Raw genomic sequence first — 26,292 nt, 5'->3', positions numbered from 1 at the left:
GGGTTAAGAATGCTTGTAAGAATACTTGGTTTGCATTTTTCTTTTTGTAACAGAAACTCGTGTTCCTGAAGTTCCAAGCTCCCTACATGTTCGTCCACTTGTTACAAGTATTGTAGTGAGCTGGACTCCTCCTGAAAACCAGAACATTGTGGTAAGAGGATATGCTATAGGGTATGGCATTGGCAGCCCTCATGCACAGACTATCAAAGTGGACTACAAACAACGCTATTACACCATTGAGAACTTGGGTGAGGAAAATTCACTAACATTGTTTTCTAAATTTTAACTCTGATTTGTATTGGTATTTTCCAAGTCACAGCTTAAACTGTGTTTTTCAAAGATTCTTTCATTATGAAGTGTAGCATGGCCAGCAGTCACCACCACGGTGCCTCCTGCTGGTCATCTGAGAATTAGCTCAGTTCCAGCCTCGGAGTGCCTCCTGCTGGTGCCTGCTTCCTTCTGATCTCCACCACTTATAGCACTTCAGACCCCGCATCCCTCCTGGACCCCGGTGCCCCTTACCTTGGGGTGCTGCCCCACAGCAATGCCCCCACACTCTGGGTCTCCCCTCCCTGGGGAACCCCAATCCCCTAAGCCCACCTCTCCTCAGTTACCCACTGCCAGTCCTCATCTGGCCCCTTCCATCAGGGACAAACTGCAGTCTAAAGTGGCCACTCATCATCAGCAAAGGGGTTTGGACATGCTGCCTTTCTAGCCCCAGCTACCTCCCCGCAGCCCTAGCACCTCAATGTTATCTCAGTTTTGCTCCAGTTAAAGATTTGGTATGAATACAGACATCCTGTAGTATGCGAAGAATTCTTGTACGGTCCGATACACGAAGCATGCTGGAAGACAAAGTCTTAGAGAAAACTCACAGTTCTAGTTTTGCTGCTTATTGGATGCATTTCTCTGTTAACAAGTAAAGCAGTGAGTGATGTATAGAGAAACTAGAGGCAGGAAATAGAAGTAACAATTTGCAATGAGAAATTGCACTAAAACTACATGTGAATTTTTCTTCCATCAGATCCAAGTTCCCACTATGTCATAACTCTGAAAGCATTTAACAATGTTGGTGAAGGAATCCCACTCTATGAGAGTGCAGTGACCAGGCCTCATACAGGTAAAGGGCAATGTTTGCCTTCTTTTAATTTATTGTTTACACATAGCTGAAAATTATAGCCTTGAGTCCCAGAAAACAATCAAAGACATGAGAAAATGCATAATACAATAGAGTTTTATTCTCTTATGATATCAGATATTCTCTGTGTCCTAAACTGGTTCACATTATTGCCTTTGTGGTTAACTTCAATTGTTAAGCCAACTATTAAACTACCCAAAACTGTATGTTTGGTTTTGGTTTTAAATTCTAGAATTTACCCTGCAAAAACTTACAAATGTTCTGATTTCAGTATGTGGCTATAACTGTATAGCGCAGATGATACATGTACAATTTGAAAAATCTGGCCCTAATTTTTTCCTTTTATGAATGTCTCAAAAAAAGTATAGCATTTATCTTTGAAGCTGAGACACTGATTATAATGCATGCATTCTCTGTATGATGTGTTTAGGTCTTGTTTTGCAGTAACTAAATTAAATGAGGCATTAGGATAATGTTTTTCATCTTGTAATAAACCGATAATAAACCTGATATTATCTTGGGCTTTAAGCAGAGTAATCCATTAGCCTCTGAGTTGCTGTTGCCCTGTGTCTCGTTCTGCTTCTTGGCATTGCTAACATTGTGTAACATTTTGGCTTTGTTTTAAGAGATGATCCATCAGATGTGAACATTGTTGTGAGTTTAATCTTTCTTTTGAAGACCAGGAATTCTGCTAGGTTTTCTAGAGTACCTTGGAGTTTGAATTCCCTGAATCACTATTTCATATAACATATAGATTTTTTTTCCCAAAATGCTCTGAAAGATGATAGTTCTCCAGTAATCTTGAATGAAACACTAATTACTTATCCCTAAGAAGTCCATCTTGTGCTTCTCATATCATTGCTTTCTGGAGAAGAAATAAGTGGATGTTTTTGAGGCAAATAAAGCCGAAGGTTTGAACTAGTATCTTATCCTGAAAGTACTTTATACGGTGATTGAGGTTCATAGATGTTAGTATGCTTACATGATGAACTGTATAGGATATTTTTATTCATAACCTTTGCATTAAAAGCAATCGGGATGGAATAATTACTTTGCTAGTCTTATGTTCCCTATTAACTCTGGCTTTTCTCTCTTTTTCTCCATTCCTCATCTTTCATTCCATTGTATAACCCTGCATTTCCTTTTTTGTTTTTGTTTACATTAAAATGCCACATTCTCCCTTTTTAATTATAATACACTACTTTTTACCCATCAATCCTCTAGACACTTCCGAAGTTGATTTATTTGTTATTAATGCTCCATACACTCCAGTGCCAGATCCCTCCCCCATGATGCCACCGGTGGGAGTTCAGGCTTCCATTCTGAGCCATGACACCATAAGGATCACTTGGGCAGACAATTCTCTGCCAAAGAATCAGAAGATCACAGATGCTCGCTACTACACGGTCCGCTGGAAAACCAACATTCCTGCAAACACGAAGTACAAGGTACTGGAAGCTGAACAACATCAACACAGTTGGTACAATTTAATGAACACAGATTCAGTGCTCCGTTTAGGTTAATTGCAATTTGAGGGCTGAGGTATTTGCTGAGCAAGCAGTTTAGATTTGGGTCCAATTGAATTTGACATGAATGGACTCCCATTTACAATAATATCACTCAGTTTAGTAATCAGTTTAAAGGTTTTTATAAACTTGATCTAACTGGACATTTTGGGGTCTATTTTTCTGACAATAGTTCTGTATAATATGGAGTGATATATGTGAGTAGATAGAAGAATAATCTCCTTTTTGGGGTGAAGGTAGGGGGAGGAAGACACTTGCAGGATTAATTTCCTCTGCTGGAGTTTGGATGCTAAAGAATATAGACTTTGTATTCTTCATTTGGCCTTGGCATAAACTGCTTGCGTGAAGGACATGGGCTCACCTTTGTGGGGCCAGTAGCACAGTAACACTGTGTATGCTACTAATGGGTCCTCTTCAAACAGTAGTGATGGGAATCTAAATTAATGGGCTGAGTCAAACTGAAAGATATTTACCCTACTTCATGTAAAAGGAAAAAGACAAGCCTTTCGGGTCATACTAAGTTGATGATAAAAACTATTTTTATGGCGGTGATTGTGTAAAAATGTATAACTATTCCATTATGGCATTCCCTGCTTCTCAGATTTTTCTGCATATACCATACCAAAGGCAGTTGATTTCAAGACTTCTTTGGACTAACAGTTTCTTGAAGGCCTGAAAAATGCTGACTGTACATTGCAAGATAGAAATGAGCCTCAAAGGAAATGGTTATTACATTTGCCAGTTAATGGAGCTTCTTTTATGCTCCTTTACAGAGCAATCTTATTACAAACCACAAATATGATATTGATATGAAAAGAGACGTGGTTTCTGTGTTACGCCTCTAAAGGCAAGTATTATTTATGAATCCACATTCCTGAGTCACGTGCACTGGGCATCTTGGGAGCCATTTATACAGTGCTTGTAGGTTCATGAGTTAAGACCCTATTGAAGATAGCTCACGAAAGCTTATGCTCAAATAAATTTGTTAGTCTCTAAGGTGCCACAAGTCCTCCTTTTCTTTTTGCAGTACTATATTAATTGCTCCCATAATGCTCTGTGCTGGTGACCAGATGACTCAGGAGCATGGATTCATAAGTAATTGACCAAACATAATACATAATAATGAAATAAAATTGTTCAAAATTCCTCAATGCAAAGTGTTTGCATTAGAACACATAAGCATTAGACCCATTTGGGTTGCCATCGTCATCTATCCCAGAGCATTAACAGTCTGTGCACTGTTTGTTTTTTCTCTGCTTCAGCCACGTATTCTTTACTGTTTTATGGAGAAGTAACAACTACTAATTTTCAGCCCAAAGGGCAAAATCTCTTGAGCAGTCCTGTCAGCCAGATCCTTGGTATTCTTAATGAGTATGAATTGATGAATGTGCATTGTTGCCAAGCCCATTTCCAGTGACCTTACTATTAAGTGAACATATTAGGGTCTATCAGTCTCAGTGGAGTTCTCATAGGTTCTCTGTCAGACTAATTGCCACTGACCAACCAAGTATTGAAGATATCTGAGTTGGAAGTCTGACCAGCTGGATGCAGTGTTTGCATGGCACTTCCATCTCACAATTTCTGGCTGAAGAGGTTCAGAATTCTGACAAGCTTCTAAGGAAAAACATACCTTGTCCCTTATCAAAGTAACCCTGTGCAGTTCATCCCATTAGGAATCAGAAGCTGTCTTCCGAATCTGCAGTTTCAGAAGAATTTTCTTATTATGCCAAGTTCCACAATAGTGTCTGCCCACGGAAGGTCATTAAGTGTAATTTTGTTGTCTCAGCACATCTCATGTGTTCGGCTCTAAGTCAATGATAGATTCTTCCCTTAAACATCTCAAGATGGGATTCCAAGAAGTTGTGTAGATCCCATACTGCTGATCCCTTTTCAGGAAGGAGCTAGGACATCCATCAGTTAGGTGGCAGTGCCTATGTCTTAGGTGACCCCAGCATGCAAATCAAGATGATATATAAAGCTTTTTCCTTCTGTTATGGAGAATAGCTTTTAGGCCTCCAGTAGATCCATCACCAGATCTGTTCCTATTTCTGAGTACCCTTAATGACTCACATTACGGATTTGCAATTACCTCAATCCTGATGCCTCCAGTGCTGCAGATGTTTAAGCCAGTGTTTCACCCATCAGTGTTTCACCCATTGCAGCTAACTGCATGTTGATACAGTCCATTCATAACTTGCTGCTTTTGATTCCCCCTCATATGTTGAAATTGTAGAAAATATTTAGAACAAGATGAGCTTGTAAACCTCGAATAGGAGTTCTGTGATTACAAATCCAGGAACCCTCTTTTTCTGAGTTTTTATGTAAGGTAACTATGAAGAGCTTTGTGGCACTAGAACAGATAGGAAGTATCTCCTGAAGCTGAAGTATTCTACCTGCTGCCAACCAAGAGGATGCATTGGTTTGACATGTCAGAGAGCATTTTTCAAATTTTCTTTGCTGCTTGAATACAGTTGTCCTACACACAAAGTGCATTCATCAGATGGTGGGTTCCAAATAAGTAAATCACTTATTTCTGGAGTTTAGATCTTTTAGAAACCTATAGAAGGAAAATAAATTTTATCCTGCAAAAATCTATCATATATAATTATAGTACTAGTTAAGCAATATTTAGTATCATGGGATATCACTGCCACCTTCTTAAAACAGTAAATGAAACAAAACAATGAATGAAATTGAAAGTATATCAGGCCACTCCAGTTTGTCTCCTTGGCCTTGTATTGTGTGAAAGGGCACTCAATGAAACTGAAAGGCAGGCACCAAATTTAAAACAGACAGAAGAAAATTCTTCTTTACACAATGCACAATTAACCTGTAAAACTCATACCTGCCAGGTGTGACTGAGGCCAAGAGCTTAATAGGATTCAAAAAAGAATTGAACATATATATGGATAAAGAAGAATATCCATGTTTACTCTGGCGAGGGGGGAAAAGTATAAAGTTTATTAATCGTGCTGTTTCAGGGTATGACTTGCCTTATGGGGGAAGATTATTACCTAATTGTCCAGATCAGAGTGTCTTGTTCCTCTGAAGCATCTTGCACTTGCTACTGTCAGAGGTTAGATACTGGGCTAGATGGATCATGGATATGATCCTCTATGGCACTTACTGTGTAAAGCTGATGAAAACCACTTTTGAATGTGTGGTTTCCTATTAGCTCAAGTACTACCAATGGAGGATTGCTTATTTTTTTAAGTGGCAGTCAGTAAACAATTACAAGGGACTATTAACCTCTAGGTTGCAATAACTGCTCCACCCAAGATTAAATTTTCTTAAAAGTAGGTTGCTTTGCCTATGCATCTAATATTTCTTGGTAAGACTGATGAAAATTGAAATTTCTGACAGTCATTTCCCCTGTCTTTATTCTTTCTCTCCTTCATACTTAGGGCCCTATCAAATTCATGGTCCATTTTGGTCAATTTCGTGGACATAGGATTTTAAAAATCATAAATGTCATGATTTCAGCTATTTAAATCTGAAATTTCAGAATGTAGGGGTCCTGACCCAAAAAGAAGTTGTTGTGGGGTAGCAAGGTTATTGTGGGGGGCTTGCGGTACTGCCACCCTTACTTCTGCACTGCTGCTACGGGCGGCCCTGCCTTCAGAGCTGGGCAGCTGAAAAGCGGCAGCTGCTGGCTGGGAGCCCAGCTCTGAAGGCAGAGCCACCGCAAGCATCAGTGCAGAAATAAGGATGGCATGGTATGGTATTGCCACCCTTACTTCTGCGCTGCTGCCTGCAGAGCTGGGCCCTCAGTCAGCAGCTGCCACTCTCCAGGCGCCCAGCTCTGAAAGCAGTGCAGAAGTAAAGGTGGCTATGCCACGACCACCTTAAAAGAACCTTGTGACCCCCATGCAACTCCCTTCTGGGTCAGGACCCCCAATTTGAGAAACGCTGGTCTCCCCTGTGAAATCTGTATCATATAGGATAAAAACACACAAAAGACCAGATTTCATGGTCCGTGACGCGTTCTTCATGGCCGTAAATTTGGTAGGGCCCTATTCATACTGATCGTGATGAAACCGAACTAGTCGAATCCAAAAATAGCTTTTCATTTCTTTGAACATTCAAAGCACTCTATGTGACTCCAAGTTTCATTTGGCAACTAGAAATTTTCTTGATCTTTTACTGGGATAATTTTAAAAGGTTTCATTGTACACTTTACATCAGAAGTGCGAGTGTTATTGCCTTTACACTTCTATGTCCTTTTCATTAGAACGGTATTCTCTCATTATTTTCAAGGAATGTGACTTAATAGATAATCTTTACCTTTAGAAAAAGAAACATTATCTCTAAGTAAAATTTTCTGAAGGTAGCAATTATTTATGGATATATATTCACATTGTCCAGTTTTGAAGTTGCCAGTCATTTCATTCTGCTTTTAGATTAGCAGTAGATCCAAATAAGGAACCAGGTATATTTATGTATGCATCAGGTATACTATTTATACTCAAGCCACATACAGTACATACTGGACAGTTTAGCCCAAAGGCAGAAATGGTAACTAAATGAGTCATATTTCTGATTACCTGTGCCGGAGGCTATGTGTGATTTAGGAAAGTCTGTCCACTGATGGTCCCCCTTTCTGCAAACCAACGTATAGATATAGAAAATAAAACCATTTTTGTCCCCCAGACTCTGAGAACCAACATTTTCAGCTAGTTTTTGAACTCTTTAGATTTTGTCTTAGAATCCTAACATAACTTTTGAAAAATACTCAAATTGCACGATGGATTTTTAATTTTAGCTTCCCTTTATCATTCTTTCCCATGGTTAGTTCATTTAATGGAACACTGTAAATTATACACCACCAGTAGACAGCTAAAAGTCTTGCTGCATAACAAGTGTGTCCTAGACCTTGTGCATTTACATTTATGATTGACTAGTATTGAATGCTCTTGCTGATTACGAAAGGAACTTCTCGTTTCAGATAGAGTAAATGATTAATGAATTTGCATGGTAGAGCAAAAAAGAATATTGAGAGAATTAATGGCTATGGTTTTCAAGTGTTTGGTAATGTTATAATAATGCTTTAGGCACTTACCTTAGACAAGAGTATTTGAGACTTTGTAAATTATGTTTTTCGCTTCAGAAGTTCCTTATACTTTGTGTTTCTTTCAGACTGCAAACACAACCACCTTGAGCTATTTAGTGACCAGTTTAAAACCAAACACCTTGTATGAGTTCTCTGTGATGGTGACTAAAGGTCGAAGATCAAGTACTTGGAGTATGACAGCACATGGGACTACCTTTGAATTAGGTATTCACTTGTGTCTTTCTGGAACTGTTCACCATTTCAACGAGATGAATAAAGTCAGTTCTACCCCAATGCTGACTTAAAATGGCAGTCCTCTGCTGTTGCTAATGTGGGATTTGGGGTGGGGGGAGGGCAGAGTGGGGGCAATCCTGATATTAATATTCTTTGAAAGTCAATGAAGTGGAGATTACATAAAAGAGAGAATTGTGATCAAATTACAGAAAATAAATGGATAAAATGATCCGCAGTTAATGGATGAGAAAGAAGAGGGAGACATATGTTTCAAATATCTGAGAAATCATATCTAAATAGCAGCTACTGAGAAAAATCATGTAATTAATAACGAAAATTTGCTAAAATTCATTAATTATAGAACAAAAATGAGATGAGACAAACTATTCTGAGAACTTTGGTGAACAGAAATGTAGTCATCAAAATCAGCCCTAAATTCGTCATCTCTTCGTGAATTGCCTAGGCAGCTACCAGAACTATAGGAGCTGTAAACTGTGCTTACAAACTACAGAACTGTTGATAGTGTTACAGCTGTTGGTAGAAGCTCATGCCTAATGAGTATCTGTAGGTTGCAGAACCCCTCTGCCCCAGACCTGTCCCCCAGTATCTTATTTTTCACCTGCAAGATTGGTCAAAGAGCGGGGAGCATTCACTTTCTTTGTTAGCATCCAGCTATCTTCACTTTAGCTTAAATTTAGCTTTCTTAGACTCATAGAACCATAGGGTCAGAAGGGACCACAAGGCTCATCCAAGACAGAAGGTTATCCAGCCTCTTTTTGAAAACGTCCAGAGAAGGAGATTCCACAATTTTCCTTGCCAGTCTGTTCCATTGTCCTACTGTTTGTACAGTTAGGAAGTTTTTCCTGAGATTAAATCTAAATCTGCTATTCTTATTATATTTACTTTTTGGTTTATTTTAATTGTAAATACAAATAAGCCCCTGTCCAAATAGCCTTAAGGCCTTGATATCTATTAAAAAATGACATTAAAAATATGTAAAAACAAAGCGCACAAAGAGCCAGTCCAGTCTGCACAATACCATAAAGAAAGAGTGAAACCAATCACTTTGTTTAGATTTAAAGTAAAATTTTCAAAAACATCCGTGTTGCTTTTGAAAATGTTTCTCTTTTTTGTGGGTGTGGTTGAAATGTATCTTTGTCGTGTTAGACATCTTTGTAGGTATCAGCTTCACAGAAACTATGGTTGACCTAGTACTGAGGGACTAAATTCTTAAGGGACTTACCTAGCTGACAGAAGCAGCAAGCAGGGCTAGGTCTAGTTATCAGGGTGAAGTGTGGTGAGGCCCAAAGCAAGAGCATCTGATAACTTGGTTTTAGTGTAACAATATTAATCTGTCATGAACCATTAGAGTTGGAACCTAGAAGTTGCAGAAAAGTGTAAACACCTTTTAAGTAGAATTTGTATTAAAAATACAGGCAACTGAGATATGAATCAGGGCGAAATGAAGAAAATCACTTCTCTGTCCCTGACTAGTCATCTTTTCATTAGAGATCTTCATAGACTTATATAGGAGGAGTCGCAAACTTTCTACTCCTTGTGTTTGTGGAGAAAACCTTGAAAGCATGACCTTAATGCACCCAAAAGTCTCAAAAAACAGAAGACAAATAAAAAGAACTCCTAATGTATCTTTTCTTTTTTAATGTTCATGATTTAATCCAATCTCCTGATATTAGGTGCCTGACTGATGATTTTTGAACAGTTGGGGTTGGCAATGCTGCGTAGGACTTATTCCTCAACTACTACTGAAGAAGGGTTTGGTCTTTTTCAAGTAGTGTCCTTATGGGCGCTGCACTGTAGGAGAGTTTGGATCACTGCACTGGTGATCAGAGAACTTTGCTAGCAGTGTCCATTAGGCCTGCACATGTGCTGTCTCTCTTTGTGTGCTGTCTCTCCAGCTCGCGTTGGCTAACCCCCCTCAGTTCCTTCTCAACCACCCCAACAAGAGATGAAGTCATTAGCAGTCCATTAAGACTATCACTTAATTTTCATACCTATAGTTAGTTGGTCTACTACTAAGAGTTCTAGTTGTAGTCAACTTCTCCTTTCTTATTTTACCCTTGAAAACAAAATAAAAAATACATTAATTTCTTTAAAAAGAAAAGGAGTACTTGTGGCACCTTAGAGGCTAACAAACTAAGGTGCCACAAGTACTCCTTTTCTTTTTGCGGATACAGACTAACACGGCTGCTACTCTGAAACCTGTCATTAATTTCTTTCCCGTTCTTTCTCCCCTGTTGAGGATCCTTCCCCCCAACGGAGTATGCCTGGTTTGTCGACCTCAGAAAGTGCCTCACTTGTAAAGAGACCATCCCGATTACAGACAAGCACTCTCAGTACGTTCACAGGCTCGGGGAAGGCCATACACAACAGAAGTGTGGTCTTTGCCAACAACTCCAGCCAAAATCCTGCAAAGACAGAGAGCTCTGCCAGAAGATCATCTTCATGGAGGCAGCTCTCCGACCCCAGTTGCCTGGTAGACATGAGCCTTCCCTATAGCATTCTACATCTAAGGGCTGTGGGTCAAGGAAACAGGCTGAAGATCCCTCTCATAAATCATCTAAGAAGAGAGTGGGAAGTCCCCACAGTGAGCCGCAAGATAGCTGCAATCAATCAGCATCTCATTCAGTATCTTCGGCATCACCGGCATCAAGACTATCTCAGTCCAGCACCTATGGATCACAGAGAATGACAGCAACCAGAACTCCTTGACAGGCCTACAGACCCAATGGGCATGGGCACTTAGTCATCAGCCCTGAAGGACAGGGGTAACCAATCTTCTAAAAAGATGCTCCTGGTACTCAAATCCACATCAGCACCACCAACGACGGCTTGCCTGGCACTGGAGCAACTGGTGTGGACAAGATCCCCGTCCTCCCCAACACTACCACCCATGCCAGGACAATCAGTACCGGAAGAATCCCACCATTTCAGAGACCTCCACATGCCAGATGCACCGGAGTCCCCATCTCTCAGTACCGAGACCTTTGCACCAAGCCTCCACCAAGCACGGGAAGTATCCCCGTTGCCATGCCCCTCTGCCCTGTAGTGAGGTGTCAGACAATGAGCCAGAGGAGGTAGTGTTGCAGTACTCCTCCCAAGCTTCATATGGTGCTTACTACCAACAGAGACCAAGGATATACCCACAGATGGCCCCACAAGCACCATCCTGGTATGGACACCCATGGGTGCCACCGCCAAGCTCTATGCCACCACCATCCCAATGGCCATATTGGGACCCTTGGGTGGCGCACTGCCAGCATGTCTCTCAGTCTTCAAGCCTCGTCATAGAGGAACAGGAAGCTGGTATAGGGGAGGAAGTAACACAGAGGATCATATCCTCTTAATTTTCCTCTTCCACCATCTTTGGCAGACAACTCTTGTCTCTCCCAGGAGCTGGCAAAGAGAGTGGGAGTCATTCTTCAGATACCATTGGAGGAAGTCATGGACACCCACCATCAACTCCTTGAGATCCTCTACTCTGCCTCCTCCTCAAGGATTGCCCTCCTAATTAATTAAGCCATTTTAGACCCAGAAAAGACTATGTGGCAGACCACAGCATCTTTTTGGCACCAACCTGCAAGTAAGTGGACAAAAAATACTATGTCCCCTCTAAGGAATCTGAATTCCTATTCTCCCACCTAACATCCAACTCCATCATGGTGGACGCCGTCAACTTCCACAACCAATCACACTGTCAAGAGCTACTCTCTACGACGGGGATTGGAAGCGCCTTGACCTTTTTGGTAAAAAAGTGTATTCCTCAGCCACTGTACAATTCCGTATCGCCAACTACCAGGCCTTCATGGTGAATTATGATTACATAAATTACTCAAAAGTGAATGAATTTATTGAAAAGATGCCAGAAGCACATTGTGACCAAATTTAAGGCTATTATCCAGGAGCACCAATTAATGGCAAAGACATTGCTGCAATCTGCCCTCAATGTGGCTGACACAGTGGCTGGGTCCATTTTCACAACTGTGGTGATGCAAAGAGTGTCACGACTCCATTTGTCAGGCTTCCCGAAAGAGGCACAGTCCACTGTTGAGGACCTTCCTTTTGAGGGCACGAAGCTTTTTGCCAAGAACACTGATGCCTCCCTTCACACCCTGAAGGACTCCAGAGCTACCCTCCGGTCACTGGGTATCTATATATGGAAAAAAAGAGATGATTTAATCCCTCATCCCAGTGTAGAACACACGTCTCAGTACCAACCGCAACACCATTACGAGCTGCAAAAGAAGAAAGGAAAATTCCCTAACCACAAACCACCTGGTCCACAATCTTCGTCCCAGCTTTTTACGTCTAAGCACCACTTTTGACGAGCAGGTTAAGGTGCCATTAGACCAATCTCCCTGACTGACACAGCCAACCACGCCCATTTGGCCACTGATTGGCAGCGTTCCACAGCACCTGGGAACGCATAACATCGGACCAATGGGTCCTAGTGATTGTTCAAACCGGGTACTTCATGCATTTTACCTCCCTACCCCTTCAACAACACCCTTCTCTGTCCCTCTTCAGGGACCCTTTTCACAAGAGTTTACTACAAGAGGTAGATTGTCTGCTATTGTTATGAGCCGTAGAACCAGTACCTCAACATCTGTAAGGCAAGGGATTCTATTCTTGTTATTTTCTAATACCCAAAAGGAAGGGAGTTTGGAGACCCATACTAGACCTCAGAGTTCTCAATAAGTTTATCAAGGCTCAAAAATTCAAGATCACCTTATCAAGGATCATTCCAACACTGGAAAAGGGAGACTGGTTTTCGGCCAATGAAAATGGCTTTTCTCACAGCGATTACCTCGGCCAGGAGAATAGGGGAGATAGCAGCTCTGGTGACACATCCCCACTACATGGTATTTTTTCCAGACAAGGTTACACTCAGGTCCCATCCAAAATTCATCCCTAAGGTAACCTCCCCGTTTCACATGCATCGATTGATTCACCTTCCAATCTTCAACCTCAAGCCTCACCAAGACAACAGGGAAGCTATATTACATGTTCTAGATGTCAGGAGAACCCTGGCCTTCTACCTGGACAGGACAAAGGCCTTCAGGAAGTTCCGTAGACTTTTTCTCTCCATTGTGGAAACATCCTAGTGCTCAGTTACAGATGACAGCACTGTGGAGCTGAAGATGGCATCGGAGGTGAAGTCCCCAGTGATCGCATAGTGTTCTGTGGAGGTGTGCCCAAAGACTATCCAAGTGGGTCTCAAATTTCATCAGATAGTGTTATCAAGTTTGCAACATGATCCCTCCAGACTCTATTCGTACACACTCCACAAGTTCGATCTCTTCATCCATCTCCTTTTTCAAGAATGTCCCTAGCTCAGAGCTCAGTAGAGCAGAGACATGGGAGTCAGTTCACACTTTCGCAGAACACTATGCGATCACTGGGATTCCATCTCTGATGCCATCTTCGGTTTCACAGTGCAGTCATCTGTAACTGACCCGACTCCGAAGTCCTGGCCCTCCAGAAGGGGTACTGCTTGGGAGTGACCTACAGTCGAGCATCCATAGGGACACTATTCAAAGAAGAAGAACTCAATCACCTTGTATGGTAACTGTGGTTCTTTGAGATATGTCCCCCTACAGGTGCTCCACAACCCACCCTCCTCCCCTCTACTTCAGAGTTCTTGTCTATGACTCTGTTGTAGAGAAGGAACTGAGGGGCATTAGCTCATGCACACCGGCTAGACTTGTGGCGCAGCATAAGGAGAGACGGTGCATGTGCAGGCCCAATGAACACTGCTACTGAAGTTCTCTAATCAGCAGCGCAGGGACACAAGCACACCTACAGAGGAGCAACCGCAAGGACCCACATCTCGAAGAACCATCGTTACTGCACAAGATGAGTAACTTCTTGTTGTAGTTCAAGCACAGGCCTGGAAAACGGAAACCTCCTGAGTTCTAGTCTTGACGGTGTTCCTGGTTTGCTCATCCTAGCCTTATCTAAGGTTGATTCGTGCTTAGGTTAAGTCTATCCGTATTCCGTAGAGCACTTGAACACCTTTGGTGGTTTGTTGAATTGGGGCAGTAGTCACTAACCTTTGAGCCTCACTTCCCCCATCTCTACAGTGGGGATAATAATACTTAGTAACCTAACACAGGGGATGACAGGAGGATTAATCACCAGTAGGTAACATACATAAAGCACTTTGAACAGGAAAAGCACTGTGACAACACTAACTAGGACTGTTACTGAATTCAGTTTCCACGGCAGATATAGTTTGCTCAAAATTACATAATTAGAAGTCTGTTTTTTATAATTATATAGTTCCAAGGCATAGCTGGTTATTCAATTGCACTTTTGGAGACATCGGCTCTATGCATTTCATTGCCATTAATCTGAGCCCCATCTGGGTATTTCAGTTCACAGTAAGATTCTGATGCACACATTTAAGCCTTTTACGGAGGTAAAAGGCCTGTATCAAATCCTCATTTTTGTGCAGGAGGAACGGTGGGGAGAAGACTTCTGCCTCAAGCTACTAAAAAGAAAAAAAGGGCCATGTGTTCATCATATCTGTTTCCAGAGTTCAGATAAACCTCGGTTAGCAGAGAGCAAGAGAGAAAACACCTCAGTAGATGCAGACTTCCTTGCAAGCCATCCAGAAACCTGTAGTCAAAGTGAAGGGTCTCTCAGAGGTTACAATTAAAAACCTCTAGGAGTTTACCATGGTGCTTCAAATGTGTTCATGGTGGAAAATTGCCGTTGCAAGATCTCAGTCCCAGAGCAAACATTTTTCTGTAGAGATAAATTTTATATATGTAAAAAACAAAATATGGAATGGTGTCTTCTCAGGTTGATGGGATTTCAGGAATGTTAAAGTATTGTGATTACCAGTTAGTACTCTCAACTAGTAGCTTTGCTTCTACAAATATATTGTCAGTTTAAAAAAAGACAAACATTGAAGAGACACGTTGTTTATCTAGTCATGATTCACAGCATCTGTTGGACTGTAGAAATAGATAGCTCCTTAAGGAAAGGAAATATTATGCACCATATGGCATTTGCCATTTTAATGGAGTAAATCATTAAAACGGCTGCCCTAGAATGCTAGATTTACCTTGCGATTAAACATACTGGGTTTCTGTTGCTTGGCACCCATACTTCTGGGCACCCATACTTCATACTTAAAAGGATGCTTATGAGATCATTTACATGCATTCAGTGAGATCACTTACATGCTTCTAATGAATGTTTGGGTTTTTTTGCAGTTCCTACGTCTCCACCAAAAGATGTGACTGTGGTGAGCAAAGAGGGAAAACCTAGAACCATAATTGTCAACTGGCAGCCTCCATCTGAAGCCAATGGCAAAATTACAGGTGCCGTTTGTGTGCGCTCTCTGAAGTGATCCTGTGTCCTTATTTTTGGTATACTGAGCTTGGGAGGGTAGATGGAAAATATCTAATCAACAGCAGATTAGACACCATAGATAATGCCCCACTCTCCTCTTTGTTAATCACAAACCCATCCAGGATGTTTATCTTGTTATTTATGAATCTTTTCATGTAGCTCAAATTAACTGTTTACTTTTACATCTGCTGGAAATGAGTTAAGTATAAAAAATAAATGCAACTCTGACGTTTTCAGCCCACTGCTGCTCTGCTCTTTAGAGGCATTGGTATTGCTGATCTCCACGTGAAGCATAGATCATTGTAAAATAGGAGTTTGGATCATGTAAAATTTTCATGAAAGGTTAGATTATCATTTTAAATACTGTAGAAATCACCATCTTCACCAGCTTATGCAATCCTAGTAGCAAACTTTCAGAGAAACACATCTGCAGTTAGACTGTCCCTTATGTGTTTTGTGCAAGAGACTCTTTGGCCCAATTCTCTAGCATGTTGTCTGTGGCATTCCTCTGGTACAAAGTGGACTTAGACCCAATTTGTGTAGGTGCTGGAGGATTTCCCTGTGTTCAAGGCAATTCATAAGTGGCCTAGGAGCACAACTGGGTATATCTGTACCCTGGTAGTTCATTGTACCCTGTAGACCATTGGAGCCAGCTGCTCTGGATTGCACGTTGGATCTGGGTGGTTGTTTCTATACCTAAGAACTTCATGCAGACAAAAGAAGGGAAGGGAGAAAATAAAATATCCCCCCAATGTTCATAAAATAATGTAGAATTCAATTTTGTAAATGTGGATGAAAATATAGAGGCATGTAAAGATGAACAGCTATATATCCAGAGACAAAGTGGTGAGGTAATAGCTCTTCTTCAGCTCTGTGTAGCTCAAAAGCCTTGTCTCTGTCAGCAACTGAAGTTGGTCCAATAAAAGATATTACCTCACCCACCTTGTCTCTCTACTATACTGGGGCCAGCGTGGCTACAATAGTGCACACAGTAGTGAATACACACAGATAGAGAGTACATGATGGTGTGGTGTATATAAAGGTTTGTCTTTGAGAAGTGCAACAGCATATCCCCACTTACGGGATCTGTATGTGCTGCTGCTTGGCTCAGGCCCATCTAGAAGAGCCATGCCCTTCTGGGTTTTCTTGGTTTGCGAGGGCCCCCCCTCATGGATTGGATTGTTCAGCACTGAAGCTGGTTAGCTGCAGGCTTCAGGACTGTGTGTGGAGTGCCCTTTGCTTTTTAGCAGCCATTCCAGTTGTCTGGTTCAAAGTTGCTTTTGTAGTTGTTTTAGGTAGATTTGCCGTATGTTTGCCTACTTTTGGCTCCCCATCCACCCCACGTCTTCTGTATTGCATAGGCAGGTTATTTAGTTGGTGGTTGGGGTCGAGGATTGATTCTGTGCTCTGACTGACTCTGACAACAAGGCAGGATTCAAACAGTTTATGATATATGCCAGTAAAATGTACTTCCTGCCTAGAGCCATAAAAATGGGGAAGCCTAAGGGTGTTGTTTTAGAAAACCTTTGGAATGGAGAGTCCAATTGAACAGAACTCTGAGGGAAAGGAAAATTGTAACATCCATTTCAGTAACTTCTTTTAAAAATGTCTTATGTATAATTTGGTCTGATAACGAATCCTTGGACAGCAAGAAACAAGGGTTGTGTATCTTTTTTGGAAAGATGAGACTCTCCTCTTTGCAATAGTGCAAGTCTTCTGTTTCTAGCTTTCATACTGTACTAGCGGACTTTAAACCTGAACTGGTCTGAGTCTGAAAATCAGCTACTCCACGTTTAATCACTTGCAAATTATGCAGCCATCTCAAATCCATGCCAATAAAATCGTTATACCACCCCACCAAGTGTTCCATATATGTGTATGTGAAAAAGAAGGAGACAAACTTAGATTTTTAATCCAAAATTGTCATGAAAATCCAGGCACAAAAGTCTAGAAATGATGTGTTTGCTCACCTGGATTAAGTAGAATTTTACAAGACTAAGCTTTATTATTGTTTGAATGTGTAGCGATCACAGCAGAATAATTTTAAAATGTTTCGTAATCACGCTGTAAAAGGGAATCTGATAAAATTATTGCATTCTGTGAAGCATTACAATTCCCTTTATATGTCAGTCCTATGCCAGTTCCACATTTTACAGGAACATGTGAACAGACTGCCCTCTGGTGAATTGAATAGAAAACAAGATACTAAACAGCTCACAAAGTGAGTACTGGCCTTTCTGTGCACTGAGGGAGACAGGGTCCTGTGGAAAAACAGTATGTGATCATGTCATTAAAGACTTTATCATAATGCATACACACAAGAGGGGTGAATTAAGGTTACACTGGCAACTTTATTTGTAACATTCCCTAATTTCTACTGGCTTATTAGCAACCAAAATAATGTTTTTTTAACATAACTTGAGGTAAATAAACATTAAGAAGTGCAATTTCTGGGTTCTACAGGCCTTTGTTGTACAATATATTGAAAATACCAACCAATTAATTGAGACAAAAAGTAAAGAGAATTGTCTTGAATTGCATTAATCTCTGGGTTTGACTGCCACTTTACATGCTGCTTAGGGCAGATCTTGCTTAGGGCAGATCATAGCTCCATTGCATGGGATCATCCCAGGGAATAGAGGTGGGTGCCACCCACCTGCATGGGAGAGGAAGTTACAGCTCTGCAGAGTGTGCAACCCCTTCCACTCTTCTATCCCTGGTACAGGTAGCGAATGCAAGGGAGAAAGGAGACATCAGATGTCCCCTTGTGCAGGTGCATAGCACTACTGATGTTTAGCCCTGTATTTGTCAGTGAGTGCTTATTTGATGCCATTGTTTCTCCCATTCACTGTCATTAAATATATATTATAATCATTTTGCCAGTTCATCATGGTGCCATACATACAGTATATTCAATAAAAGATTATGTTGATTTAACATATCTTTACAGGCAGTATGCAATTGTCTTGAGGTTGACATTTTTCATTGTTAATATAAACTGAGAGAGAGCAAAAAGTTTTAACTACTTATATATTTTTTTAATTTTAAAGCTATCATTTTTCTCTAAACTGCTAATATTTGAGGAGGGAACATTCTTATAATAGTGCTCAAATTATAATTTTACATTGTTTTCATATGATTGGAAAAGAAGGTGGAAATAATGGAATTCTCTATAACTAAATGTAAGATAATTTTGATATTTTAAGTGGCATTGTTATACTTTATGATATAATACAATGGTTTACAATTTCCCATGGGATATGTATCTAATATTTAAATTAATGTTTATATATTGAAACAAAGGAGATTGCAGTTCTCGAAAGCCCCTCGGTGGTTTAAGAGCACCAATTCCATCTAAAGTCAATAGGACTTGTGCTCTGGAGTCATTTAAGGAGCAACAAAAATCCCACCTTTTAGTGCATAAATTTTATCTTATTGGTACCTTTGAACAGGATACATCATTTACTACAGCACAGATGTGAATGCTGAGATACATGATTGGGTCATCGAACCTGTGGTGGGAAACAGATTGACACACCAGATCCAAGAGTTAACCCTTGATACGCCATATTATTTCAAAATCCAGGCCCGCAACTCCAAGGGCATGGGGCCTATGTCGGAGGCAGTACAGTTCAGAACACCCAAAGGTAAAGTCTCATGTATGTTCTCCAGCATTTCCTAAAATACCTGTAGGAAAAGCAACTGGCAGCATCAGTTCTCTATTGGATATGGGCTGCGGAGGAGAAGATGAAGTTTGATTAGGGAAGATGTTTTCTCTTCATTCTTCCAGCAGCTCTTGGCTGGAAACAAATGCATAAACTAGTTTAAACCCATATGTTTGTGGAGATTTATTTTTAAATTAATTATTGGCCCATATGTCACCAAGCTGTTATTACATCGTCAGTGCCGTAAGTGAACTTCAGAAAAACTGACTTCTAGTTACCTAAAGACTTCAGGTGCAGTGTGTTGCGTCTGCCCAACAGTACAGGCAGCAGGATTTGCAAATAAGTTCTTATCGGTCTGCGAACAATTACATGTTAATGTCATGGATGGTATAACATGAACAAGTATGACATAACTGCCTCTTTAATCAAGAGATGCTTGTTCATGGGTAACTGGTGAAAGGATAGGAATGAACAAGACATTGAAAATATGCAAAAAAGATGTGTCGTTTTAATATCTAGCAGTATTGTTTCTGTGTGAGTTTTTGTCTTTAAAAATGGAAGTTTAAATCTCTAACTAGTTTTTTTCTGCTGTGTGAAGTTCTTTGAATACTGTCTGTCACTCCTTCAGACCTGGTGATCTTTCTCTTGTTTTTTTACTCCCCTGTGCTTGTCCTGGTAGCTGAATCCTCAGATAAAATGCCTAATGATCAAGGTAAATAAGTGGACATTCTTTCTCCTTTATTCCGTCTCTTTCACACACTACTGTGTTTCTTTTCCACCTGCAATTGCACTTGTTAAATGAAACACACATCAGCTGCTCTAAATGTAACTGAGCGAGCTCTTGTGGAGTTTTATGAGCAGAGGAACTAGAGATTTTATTTGTGGTTTGGGTGTCAGGAATGTAAAGTGATCTCCATAGTCAGATGTCACATGAGGGGAGAAGTGGGTTATGCCAGCCCTGAATCATTCTGTTAAAATGGATTTGGATTAGATGATATTCAAGTAGAGCTCTGACTGGTGAACCCTGGATCTCAGCACAGAGGGGTAGAAGACCAAAGAACACTTGCTGGATTAGCACAAGTGCTGTTTTGTCAGCTCTACATCCATTATTATTTTTTGCAGTAAATAAAAGTAGCCTTAGTCTTGTTCAGCTTTCTGCATGAGAGAGTCTGCCGGTTGGCTCATGTAGAGATCAGTCTCCGCTAGGAATGCAACAACTTTAGCCACCAAAAACTTTAAGCTTACTAACTTGACAAATGGTAGCTTTGAGCTTGCTGTGTGGAGTTGGGGTCTGTGGTGAATTTTTAGGGCTAATTTTGCTTTCTTTCAAATAAGGTAAACATCCCATTAATAGGGAGAGAAATGTATTTTAGTGTTTGGGGAGGAAAGAGTTTAAAGGGATACAAGCAAAGAATTTAGGCATACAATTAAAGCAAAAATGTGTTCCACATTATAAATATCTTTTTAAATCCATTACTGAGAAATATTTTGTAAACACTGTTTATTTTACCTGTTCCAAACCAAACAGTAATGACTGAGGGCAGCTTAGGAACAAATTCTTATCCAGCCTTAGGTTGCAAAAACCCTGGCTGCTATCCCAGTGTCTATCCCAAAGGGATGGGAAAGACTAAAACTTTGTGTTTTATTTAAAAGTTGCTGCACTGTCCCTTTTGCACTGCTCTTCTAACCTCAGTTCTGCACATAACTGTCTTCATGTCCTTAATACAGCATGAGCATCCTAAGGGAGGAAAGTTTTATCACAGTAACATTTTGTTAGTGTTCATAATTGCATAGAACTTTTAATTCAAAAATGCATATATGAAGAGCAGGAGACATTTATTTTATAATTCCTGTAAATATAATAGGGCTTTGAAGAGCTGACAAGCTAGGAGCAATGGGTGAAATGAAGAAAAGGAAAGCATAGGCTGAATAGCAGAAAAAACTTCCTGACAACAAGATCTGTTAGACTGTGGAATAATGTCTCTCGAGAAGTGATGGAAAAAGCACTGGAGAATATAGGGAACAAACCAGCCCACAGTGAGTGGACTGAATCACTAACCTCTGTGGTTCTTATTTCTGCCATAGCCACATATTGATGGGTATGTTATCTCAAGAATACATTTTCAAATCTTTTTCCCATAGTGTTCCTCCTTATGTACATAGTACAATACTTTGCCCCTCCACTCTCCTCCCTCATAGCACAGGTGTTGGCACACAGTAGAACAAGTTCCCTGTTGAAGCTATCTGTGTGTTGCACATTGGTCAGGTACCAGGACAAAAGGAAATGTGTGTAGTACACAGTAGAGCTAACCTACAGTAACAAAAGGTAATCGTTTTCAGAGCAGCAGCCGTGTTAGTCTGTATTCGCAAAAAGAAAAGGAGTACTAGTGGCACCTTAGAGACTAACCAATTTATATGAGCATAAGCTTTCGTGAGCTATAGCTCACTTCATTTTCAGCTGTAGCATACTTATGGAGTTCAGAGTAGCAGCCGTGTTAGTGTGTATTCGCAAAAAGAAAAGGAGTACTTGTGGCACCTTAGAGTACTTGTGGCACCTAACAAATTTATTTGAGCATAAAAGAAAAGGAGTACTCTAAGTCTCTAAAGTGCCACGAGTACTCCTTTTCTTTTTGCATATACTTATGGGGCACTCCCAAGACAGCTAGCCTAAAAAAACTGACCTATTAACACTGGAAAGTCTTTAAGGATTGCATGCACATTTTATTTCTACCAATCCTTGCTGAAGAGGTCAACAGAGAACCTCAATACTTAACTTCCAGTACAACTCTCTGCAGACAGGCTGGTACACTAGGACCAAAGATGGGACATGTACACTAGCTAGTTCATAGTGTCATGTTGAAAATAGAGACATTTATTCTAATTCTTGCTGCAATGATGATCAGTTTTGGAGAAGGACAATTGCTTGCAGTCCTTAGGCTAGTGGGCCCATTTCTCCTCTGAATTACAATGGTGTAAAACTGCTGCGAGAGGATGATCAGATTCAGCATCTTGCAGATAGAACTGTTGTCAAGGTAGCAACAGATGTGAAAACTCGGAAGAGTTGAAAGAATAATCTATCAATCCCTCATTCTAGGAATTAGATATTTGCCAGACTGACTGAGAGTCACTATGCAAAAGGGATCTAGATTAATAGATTTTAAGGCCATTAAGGACCATTATAATCATCTAGTCTGATCTCTCGATGCATAACACAAGTCATAGAATTTCACTCGGTTGTCACTGCAGCAAGCCCATAAATTGTGGTTGAGCTATAGACACGCCAACATGTGATTGAACTTCAGAAGAACATTTAGTTCTTTGAGTGCTTGCTTGTGTCCATTCCACGTTAGGTGTGCACACGTCACATGCACAGTTGCTGGAGATTTTACCCTCAGTGGTATCCATCAGGTCAGCTCTAGTGCCCTCTGGTGCTTCATGCTTACGCACTGGTATAAGGGGCCCAGCCTGCCCTTCACCCTCTCACTTCCTTCTTAACAGCCGTGACAGTCACTAGAACAGCTCCTCTTGCTTTGGCAAGGCATTCATTCAGTTGTTTTTTTTCCTGTTATTCTCTAGATTAGTTATATTAGTCTTAATTTCATGTAGTAGTGTACTTAGTTAGATAGAATTAGTGTATATAGTTAGACCCCCCCGCCCTTAGCTTAGAGGGGCTTCTTTCGCCCCTGGAGCCGGGCATGCCCAAGTCTCCAGGCTTCAAACTCTGCGTCTCCTGCAGCAGGTGTATGCCAGTGAGCAACCCACACTCCAGCTATATAAAGTGTCTGGGAAAGGCGCACATATGACATCATTGTCAAATCTTTCAGGATTTCAAGCCTCATAGAAAGAAGGACAGGGAGGCTTGACTAAAGGCTATCCTAATGGAAGCTGCACCTAAACCGGCATCAAAGCCAAGCCGATTGGACTCAGCTACGAGCACCTCGGCTTTGATGCGAAGAGTATCTCTGGCACCGCATGCTTCTCGTCACCATTCTCCATCTCCAGTACCAAGAAAGAAGAATAAGGAGCAATGGTCCGAGAGGGGATGCTTCCTGGTACTGAGGAAGGACAAACAAGGGGAGTGCAGCAGAGTACAACCCACATCAGGCTACTCCTCCACTGCATGCTAGCAGCACCATCGACTCATTTCTGATCGCAGATGCCATTGAGTCCGGTGCAGGACCATTTGCTGATGCCAGGCCGTTATCGCAGTGCTAGCGTGATCACGGTAGTGTCCGAGAGGAGGGCTCCTCCAACTCACAATCTGGCACCAGACCCGGACTTTGGTACAGAGCCGGTACTGACACACAGGACTTAGGCCTGGGGGGACATAGTTAGGGCTGAAGAAGAAGAGGAGGGCCCCTTGCTGGTACAGGCTTCCTCCTCCTCCTCCCCAGACGAAGCTATCTCAGGACCTAGCAGCTTGATGCCATAGGCTGACTTTAGAGTCACCATGAGCTTTTAAAAAGAATGGCTTTTAACCTACAGCTGGAGGGTGGGGGTTCTTAAAGAGTCCTCACATAGCCTCATTGAGACTTTGGCCATAACAGCCCCGTCAAAGGAGGACCTACCTGTCAATGAAGCCATAATGGGTCTGGTCAGATCCCTGTGGCATACCCCATCTTCTCTTCCTCCCACCTGAAAGAGGGCAGAGAAGTACTATGTGCCTGCCAAGCGACATGAATTTTTGTACTTCCACCCTCCTCCCAGGTCCCTTGTGTCACAGCAGCCAATGAGAGGGACATTGCTGGACATGTTACTGGTGCCCCTGCTGCCACTTTCACCCTGGCTGGCCCTGATCTCACAAGACCATGGCCATATACTCCACCCAAACATCTGGGTCCTTCACCCGACTGCATGGAAGCTCCATAGTTGAACCTGAAGAAACAGACCTGTTCAGAACAAGTCTGCCAGGTCTTGCTAGGTAGTAGGAAACTGTCTACTAGAGCAACTTACCTATCCAAGTGGAAGTGTTCCTTGATGTGGTCCTCCCAGTGAGATCTCTCACCAACTCTGTCATCCCTCCAGTCTGTTGTTTCAGATGGAGCAGGTATTCCAGCACAAAGTCTGGCCTTTTCATTGATCAAGGTGCGTTTAGCGGCAATCTCAGTCTTCCACCCTCCAGTGAAAGGTAAATTGGTCTTCTCATGAAATGGCCATCCACTTCCTCAAAGGATTAGAGGGCCTTTACATCAGAACCCCCATATACAGTGTTCTTTAAGGACAAAGTTCAACTGTGCCCCCACCCAGCATTCCTTCCAAAGGTGGTCTCACAGTTTCACAGTAACCAGGCTATTTTCCTGCCAGTTTTCTTCCCAAAAGGGCATAGGAATGCAGAGGAGCGGCATCTCCATTTGTTGGATGTTAGATGTGCCCTGGCCTTCTACTTTGAGAGGACCAAATCCGGGCAGCTCTTTGTGGCAATAGCAGACAGGATGAAAGGCCTACCGGTTTCATCCCAAAAAATGTCGTCCTGGATCACCTCCTGTATTCGTATGTGTGATGAGCTGGCCGGCATTCCCCCTGCTGCTATCTTGACCGTTCAAAGCAGCAGCTTTTCTGGCCCAAGTCCCAATCCAAGACATCTTCTCTTGGCTAAACTAAATAGATGAAATGTCTTTAGTCGTCCCTGTAAGGCAGGTACCAAGACCTCTCATCATTCTTCTGGTGCTTTTGTGAACCCTTTCCAATTAATAATTTCAAAGTGTGGCCACCGGAACTGGACACAGTATTCCAGCAATGGGGTGAATTTTTCAAAAGTGCCTAAATGACATAACATGCAAGGTCAAGTTTTCAAAAGTGACTTAGGAAACCAAGTCTCATTGGCTGTTTGTGACATGTAGCCTGCGAAGTGCCTAAGTCATTTTTGAAAATTTGACTTTACCTCTTAAGTTACACATAGGCACTTTTGAAAATTTTGTTCCTAAATGTATACTCTTGCACTTGGCTGTATTAAATAAAATACATATTGATCAGGTGAGCCCAGCTTACCAACTGATCCACTTTGCTCTGTAGAACTAACCTTTCCTTATTATTTACCACTCTGTCGGTTTTTATGTTATCTACAAACTTTATCAGCAATGAATTTATATATTCTTTCAGACCATTGATAATGATGTTTGATGATATTGCAATAAGAACAGTTTATTGCAGGACCCCACTAAAAACACCCACTTTGGATAATGATCTTTGACTTCAGTAAACTTTTGATACTGTCTCCCATGACCTTCTCATAAACAAACTAGGGAAATGCAACCTAGATGGAGCTACTATAAGGTGGGTGCAAAACTGGAGGGAAAACCATTTCCAGAGAGTAGTGATTAATGGTTCAGTCATGCGGGAAGAGCATAACAAGTGGGGTACTATAGGGATCAGTTCTGGGTCCGGTTCTGTTCAACATCTTCATCAATGATTTAGATAATGGCACAGAGAGTACACTTATAAAGTTTGCGGATGGTACCAAGTTGGGAGGGGTTGCAAGTGCTTTGGAGGATAGGATTAAAATTCGAAATGATCTGGACAAACTGGAGAAATGGTCTGAAGTAAATAGGACGAAATTCAATAACGACAAATGCAAAGTATTCCATTTAGGAAGGAACAATCAGTTGCACACAAACAAAATGGGAAATGACTGCCTAGGAAGGAATACTGCTGAAAGGGATCTGGAGATCATAGTGGACCACAAGCTAAATATGAGAAAACAGTATAACAGTGTTACAAAAAAAGCGAACATCATTCTGGGATGTATTAGCAGGAATGTTGTAATCAAGACACAAGAAGTAGTTCTTCCACTCTATTCCACGCTGATTAGGCCTCACCTGGAGTATTGTGTCCCATTCTGGGTGCCACATTTCAGGAAAGATGTGGACAAATTGGAGAAAGTCCAGAGAAGAGCAACAAAAATGATTAAAGGTCTAGAAAACATGACCTATGAGGGAAGATTGAAAAAATTGGGTTTGTTTAGTCTGTAAAAGAGAAGACTGAGAGGGGACATAACAGTTTTCAAGTATATAAAAGGTTGTTAAAAGGAGGAGGGGGAAAATTTGTTCTTCTGAACCTCTGAGGATAGAACAAGAAGCAATGGGCTTAAAATGCAGCACGGGAGGTTTAGGTTGGACATTAGGAAAAACTTCCCAACTGTCAGGGTACTTAAGCACTGGAATAAATTGCCCAGTGAGGATGTGGAATCTCCATCATTGGAGATTTTTAAGAGCAGGTTAGACAAACACCTGTCAGGAATGGTCTAGAAAATACCTAGTCCTGCCATGAGTGCAGGGGACTGGACTAGATGACCTCTTGAGG

The 26,292-nt window shown here is 41.3% G+C and overlaps 1 protein-coding gene across 32 annotated transcripts in view; it reads left to right on the top strand.

Annotated features, from left to right (window-relative positions):
* The window catches only part of NEO1 (neogenin 1), a 498,185-nt gene that overhangs the window by 430,712 nt on the left and 41,181 nt on the right, over window positions 1-26,292 (top strand). For 11 of the 32 annotated variants that reach the window (XM_043523405.1, XM_043523409.1, XM_043523408.1 and 8 more), the window contains exons 15-20: window positions 54-248; window positions 1,025-1,120; window positions 2,411-2,586; window positions 7,801-7,939; window positions 15,190-15,297; window positions 18,781-18,975. In XM_043523405.1, the coding sequence (XP_043379340.1) occupies window positions 54-248; window positions 1,025-1,120; window positions 2,411-2,586; window positions 7,801-7,939; window positions 15,190-15,297; window positions 18,781-18,975 (909 nt within the window). Of the gene's footprint in view, window positions 1-53; window positions 249-1,024; window positions 1,121-2,362; window positions 2,587-7,800; window positions 7,940-15,189; window positions 15,298-18,780; window positions 18,976-19,672; window positions 19,706-26,292 lie in introns of all 32 variants that reach the window. The other 21 variants (XM_037911826.2, XM_037911822.2, XM_037911821.2 and 18 more) reach the window with 3 other exon arrangements.

The sequence above is a fragment of the Chelonia mydas genome, chromosome 10 (genome assembly GCF_015237465.2).
Source record: "Chelonia mydas isolate rCheMyd1 chromosome 10, rCheMyd1.pri.v2, whole genome shotgun sequence".
Taxonomy (NCBI): domain Eukaryota; kingdom Metazoa; phylum Chordata; order Testudines; family Cheloniidae; genus Chelonia; species Chelonia mydas.
The sequence above is the reverse complement of the archived record's forward strand: the minus strand, read 5'-3'. Positions and strand labels throughout refer to the sequence as shown.